This window comes from Phytophthora parasitica (genome assembly GCF_000247585.1).
Source record: "Phytophthora parasitica INRA-310 unplaced genomic scaffold supercont2.84, whole genome shotgun sequence".
Classification (NCBI taxonomy): Eukaryota; Oomycota; class Peronosporomycetes; order Peronosporales; family Peronosporaceae; genus Phytophthora; species Phytophthora nicotianae.
The window spans coordinates 151,197-157,410 of NW_008649070.1; the positions used below are offsets into that span (position 1 = coordinate 151,197).

The 6,214-nt window shown below is 47.4% G+C and overlaps 2 protein-coding genes across 2 annotated transcripts; both read right to left on the minus strand.

Annotated features, from left to right (window-relative positions):
* Nucleotides 1-201: 201 nt before the first annotated feature.
* Nucleotides 202-916, minus strand: PPTG_18392 (hypothetical protein; the record flags this gene model as incomplete). Its single annotated transcript, XM_008916437.1, has 1 exon — nt 202-916. One exon carries the CDS (start codon nt 914-916, stop codon nt 344-346), a length of 573 nt encoding a protein of 190 aa, XP_008914685.1. The 3' UTR covers nt 202-343.
* A 1,694-nt stretch (nt 917-2,610) lies between these two features.
* On the minus strand, nt 2,611-6,092 carry PPTG_18393 (hypothetical protein; the record flags this gene model as incomplete). Its single annotated transcript, XM_008916438.1, has 1 exon — nt 2,611-6,092. The coding sequence occupies exon 1, from the start codon at nt 6,013-6,015 to the stop codon at nt 2,611-2,613; it is 3,405 nt and encodes a 1,134-aa protein (XP_008914686.1). The 5' UTR covers nt 6,016-6,092.
* Between the last annotated feature and the right edge of the window lie 122 nt (nt 6,093-6,214).

A 6,214-nucleotide genomic window follows, 5' to 3' on the forward strand; every position in this document is an offset into this window, starting at 1 on the left:
ATCAAATTGACATTGTCATTAACGTTGCCATCGTTATTGCTGTTCATATTCACTCAGTGTTATGACCAGACCGTGATTCGGAGCAATAGACCCTCAGATATCGTGTGTGCGGCTAGCCTCAGTAAAAAATGATGCAGGGCATTGTGGGGCAGGAATTGATGATAGACCTGGACTGGACGTGAACACAGTACAAACTAGGGTGCCTCGAAAAATGGTGTCGAAATATTTCGTTTAACCGATCGCTGTTGCTAAAAGGTTGTTCGATTCAGAGGATTAGGATAAACGCAAACATCAAATTGGGCTTCAATCTCGGTGGAGAACTTCGGGTGGCCACCGTTCCAGCTTAATCATCATTCGACACCGGGGGCGGTAAGACGCGCAGAGGCGGACGAGGGGGAATTCCCAGCGCCGAAGGTGACAGTGTAAACGTTCTCGAAGGAATATAGGCGGTTGCCACTGGACGGGGAGGTGGAGCCATGGCAACCGGGTATGCCGCGCCGATAAGACCAACCGTGTGACCAGCTGCCGTCGCTGGGTCGCCCCTGGCAGCCGACGCGATGATATTCACGGCGTGGGAGATCACCGCCGGGTTAGTCGCAACTCTTGCCACTGTACCTCTAGTGGTACCGCCGTCTTGCTCGAGTAGCTCGAGCATCAAGTTAGCGGCGACCTGGTTCGCCTCCGGGTGAGTAGCCAGCATCTCCTTGATAATCTTGGCCACCTGCGCGCGGTCGCTCTTCGACAGGTTGATGTTGCTCTTGCTCACGAGCACGTTATTGTTCTTTGCGTCGATCGTATTGGTGACAAGTCCTGCCAAAGCCTGGTCCGAGGTCATGCCGGCGTTCCGGGTTAATGGTTCGTCGGCTACCACGAACGCCACGAGGTAGGCAAACACAGCAGCAAACGCAATCTTCATATGCAGCTTGGTAAGGTGGTGGCCGACTTGAGTGGTTCGAATCCTATCGAAAACTGTTATCGTTGCCTTGATGCTATCGAGAAGAGCGCGCGAATCCAAGAAAGCACGACGAAGTACATACTTAACGTCGGAATCTCCAAGAAAAAAAAACTACAACGCCCGGAAAATCTGGAGAAAACGGAAATAACCCACTTAAAGTAAAGACCAACATTTCATATTTTTTTAAGGATACAGCCTAATTAACTACTGAATTCCCAGATAATTAACCTAGTTTTGTACTCTACTGTGCGCTAACATACTTAAGTATTCTGTTTATCAGTAGATTAATCAGAATTCCACGTTATTTTCTCTTAGCGTTTGTTTGCAAACTCTCGAATAGCTGCAAATATTTGTAGTCCGTGTGCTGAACGAGCTCTGTAGCCTAGAATGTCTGTCGTTTGAAGTTAAACCCAGAAGAATTTGTTCGTATTTCTTGTCCCTTCCTGCCTTGGCCATTATGAGCGCCCTCGCCGACATCTCCTCTGCCGAGGCTCCTCGTTCGACCATCACACGCTCAAGTTTATTCCCGCTTTTCAGACCCGATACTACATCGTGGTTGAAATGCTTTACGAAGCACGCGTAGTACCGGGAGGCGTCAGTATTTAAAATGTCGTCGAGCCGCTTGAACTCCGTAATTTTGTCGAGTTTGAGAACGTAGAATGTGATTCTTTTTCCTTGAGCCACCTGACGATCTGGTAGTATTGACTCCTACCGACAAAGACGCATAGTACTTGTTGCTCTTGATAGTTGCGTCGTCAAGGTGATTTCCTGACATATTCATCAGTTTTTCCGTCCTCCGCCCACCATAGCATTTTTAGTATACTTCCAGAAACCTCTTTCTACCGAGTTTTCTCCCCTCTCGTCAAGTGTTGTGTCACTCCGCAACGAGCGCCTCTCATCTGAGTGGCTTAAGGGAGTACTGGTGTTAAAATCTCTGAAGGTTCAGTCTCGCAATGGTACCGGCAAGAAGAACACTCATGGTGGTAAGAGATAAGTTGGAGCACATGTTGAATCTGCGCAGGAGATTTCGTGGGGCTGTGAATTGAGAAGTGATAAGTAAGGCGTCGGGGTTTTTGAATATACATGAACGAAGTCGGTTTGATTTATTTTCCCGCGAACAAGTAGTATACTTAAGCAATGAGATGGACAGATTACAGTCAGTATCCGTAAACCACGGTGAGAAAAGAAAAAGATGTGGTTGCTGGTTAGCCGAGGAGGTAACAATACCCCACAAGCAAATCCCAAATCGCCACAACCTAAATGTCTTGGGAAATGACCATATCGGTGAAAATTTGACCCGTTCGTAGGAAAGTTTCTTTGCACAACGCTAAGAAAGCTAAACTTTGGAGTATACAAGAACACGGTTTAGTGGTACAAAAAATGAGATTATATCCACAGCCGCATATAGTTTTGCTGGTTCGACCTAGACAAACACTGTGTCTGAATGCGAGGACAAAAGGACGAGTCCAAGCTGATACTTGACAACTAGTACTTTGTCGGAGCAAAGGTAGCCAGCAATATGCAGTCAGTTTTGTACGCTGGAGATTCGCTTGAATACTTTTTACTGCAGATGATAAGTCTCGAAATCCAAGTTGAAGTGGATGAAATGACATGATTTGGTTGGTCAACTAAAAACATGGCTGCATTTCTATTCATCACCCTTTACGCTCCCCACCTCGCAAGCAGCTCCGCTTGAGCTTCACGAGTTGATTGTAGATGGTTGTGTGTGGACAGAGTCTTCGGTAATTACCAATATTTTCGGGTATTTCTCCGTACGCCCGTGGGATTTTCCCTCGCAAGATGGCAGTGAGGTCTTCATTCAACTGTCTAGCTGCCATCTCCTCAGCCTCTCGAGGATGGCGTGTATGTGCGTGTGGTCGTCTCTTCTCGTCCTCTTGATCGCGCTGTCGGCGTGCAATAACCTCTGCCAATTTAACTCGATCAAAGTGGAGAGGGTCCACCACACGAATCGTATCCAGCATCATAGCATCTTTAACTTGATAGTCCAAGTCATTGTCCCGTGCCATGGATGGAGACGAGTTGATCTCAATAAGCCATGGCCGCAAGTCAGCGTCCAAGAGGATATCGTACCCTAAAAGGTCGAAGCTGTTGACTTGGAACGGGATGTGGTCCTCACCGCAGAGAAGCGCCTTGAGCACTACTTCTTCGATGCTGCGTTTCACCTGTTCCACGTCCACTCCTTCGGCTGCGAGTCTTCTCCAAAGAAACGCTAGTGTTGTCTTCGTACCCCCAGCATCTTTCTGAGATGCTTCGTTCTCTCCTTTCATACTAGCGATGGGATTTGTACTACCAGTGATCGCTTCTTCGTTGCTCTTTTGAATGCTACTGTTAGTTAAGTGAACGAAGATGTTGCTGATGTCACTATCCTCATACGGTCGAGTACACAGACGAACAAACCCTTCCTCATACAGAAATGCTTCAAGCGGGTTGAACGACGTCACTAGGACGTACAAACGCAGATCGAACTTGTAGCCATCCAGTAACTTTGGAGCCGCAATGTACTCCTGGATCACCACTTGTTCCCCGTATATCACGTGGCTTAGATCGTTCACTAACGAGATGCCACGACCACGAGACAGCGCCACCGGCTTCATGATCCAGATATTCTTCGCTTCGGATAACCCACTGCGTTTTAATCGCTCACCACGTTCTTGAAATGCTTGGACGAAACTTACGTATTCTTTCGGTAATAAAAAAGTTGGTGGGATAATATCAAATGCTTGTCGTAGTTTTCCACCTGCAGCTAAATATTTTCCGATATGTTTTTTCAAACAATCTTTGCGCGTTAAAGCCTTGGCATGTTGGAAATGATTCACTTTTTGCCACACTAACAGCGTCTGACGCTCCACTCGTGGCTTACTCCACGTCCATAGTAAATTCCAAGTAGTTTTAAGTCCAAGACCTGCTGGGTGATCCTCCCACCCCCCACCTAAGAGCTGTAAAGCTTGTGTCACTATCTCAGCAACCTCTTTACGTGCAGTTGAGTTGATTCGATAGTGTGGAGCCCACGGTTTAGCTGCTGCCACAGGTACCATCCCTTCTGGTACCAGAATTTTAGGACCAAAGACTGTAGCGTAGTCCTGCATGATGCTCAGCCAACTTTCGTACAATTTCTGCTGCAACCGCATCGTGTGTTCGCCAGTAGCGCCAACTGGACGGTGGTACAATGAAGAGGTGGATGACGTTGACGAATTGTCGCGACACTGTTCGAAAACTGAAGTCAGAATGCAGTGGAAATTGCGGAAGTAGAAGCGGTAGTCTTTGCACTCGGCTACTGGAACACGAGGTAGTGGAAGGGTTTTCTCGACTGGAGAGCTGGCTCTGATGATTTCAGCGCTCTGTCGGACTTCTTCTATCCACGAACACTGCTTCTGATCTGTCAGAGTCTCCGTGGTAGACTCTGTCATTGTGGTCTCATTTGTTTTATCAGTACACGGCTCGAGGATTTTAATAGGAATACTATCAGGTGAATTGTCAAAATTCTTGTCTGCACCTCCATAGTCTCCAGCTTCTGGCCGAGATAAAGACACAATCGAGCGCTCTACGTTCACGAATATGCTTGCAACTTTCTTGACTGCGTCTGAAGATGGAATAGAATCTAGCGCTGTGACAACTCTTTCGCGTGCTTCTTTCTCTGCCTGCAACTGTTCCAACTTCGCTGCAGCACGCGAAGCCATAAAACTCTGCAGGTCAAAAGCTATCGCTTGTTCTAGATCATGCTGTGACTGGTTTTCATTTATCGATTCAGCTTTCTCAGTCTCCAGTAAAGTCACATCCGATTCATCCGTGAAAACTGCTTCCTTCTGCTCAGCATCAATCGAAGTTGTGGTATCCTTTAAATGCATCTCTGTCGTAAAAATCTCCGGTGCTTGATCAGAACTGACACTTCGACTTGTACGACATTCTGGTAACTCTAATTGTCCATCTTTACAAGAGTAACCACCGTTTACCGCGACGTCTTTACTTGCATCACCACCATCACTATCGCTTCTATCCGTTCGGGGACTGTCCTCTACTTCATCCAGAGGAGGTTGGATCTGTACCTCTAGCGCAAGGATGGCCTTTTCGTTGGCCTCGTCACTCTCGGAACAATTGCTGACGTCGCTCGCTTCACTGTCATCGTCACTATCGCTGTCCGTATCCTGTTTTTCATTCGCAGCGTTGTCTTTAACTTCTTTCTTCTGCTTTTTGTGCTCCTGTTTCTTCTGAGCTTGCAGTGCTCGTCTCGCCTGTAATCGTTGATACGCAGCTTGTCGCCGGTTCTCTCGCTCGCGTTCTAGTTGTTGCACCTTAAACCTCGCTTCTTCCTCTGGAGTCCTCTTCACTATACGCGGTCGTCTTCGCTTTCTCGACGCAGTATCTCCAGCCGATATCATAAAACCTGTAGAAACGGATGTATTTTGCTTCGTTGCGTTGGCTTGCACCATAGCTCGAGCCATCTCAATTGCCGCTTTCTTACTCTTCCAATGCAAACTCGCTGCCTCATTGGCCTTTTGGTCACCGGTCTGGTTAGATATTAAGGCTGATCGAGGCGTCATTTTCACTGTGTCCGCTGACGAACTCCTTTTCAGCGTGTTCGATGTGATCGGCGTTAGAGTTACAGACAGATCGCCTCGCAGCATCTGGAAGACCCGTTCCTGGGCTCGCTGTTGTGTCAAATGCCGCTGTACCAGTGCCAGCTGTCGACTTGCATATCTACCGAGGTGTTGGTCACTTTCATGCGAGTTCAAGGACTCGAGCAGCTCGTTGAGACCGTGCTCAACCTTCTCGAGGTCTCCCATCCCGAGCTGCGGAATGACCGGCAACGGCACAAGCGGAAAGCTGTCCATGTGGTCTGCCAACTTTGCCACTTCGTTGGGATTTAAATTAGTATCTTTCTGGTTATCTCTGAGTCTCCGTTCCGTGACTACTGGAATACTGGATCGATCAACTAGGTGCTCGTGTGCAGCTTGGACCATACTCTCCACCTTTCTATCCGCCAACTTTTTCGAAGACACCGCTGTAGCCGAAGCTGGTCGTCTCGGCGTCGCAGTCGGCATTGCTCACGATCCGGTCAACTGGAATAAGCGAGAGCCGTTGGTTTCGTCGAGCAACTCCGTACAACTATATTGCATTATTTATCGATTGCGTAAAGAATATATTCTTTAGTTTTCAACACAGACATTTGACTTTAGGAGTGGAAATTAAACATTTTTTGCAATAATTTATTAGCGATTGGCTCAACATAAACAAAAAAAA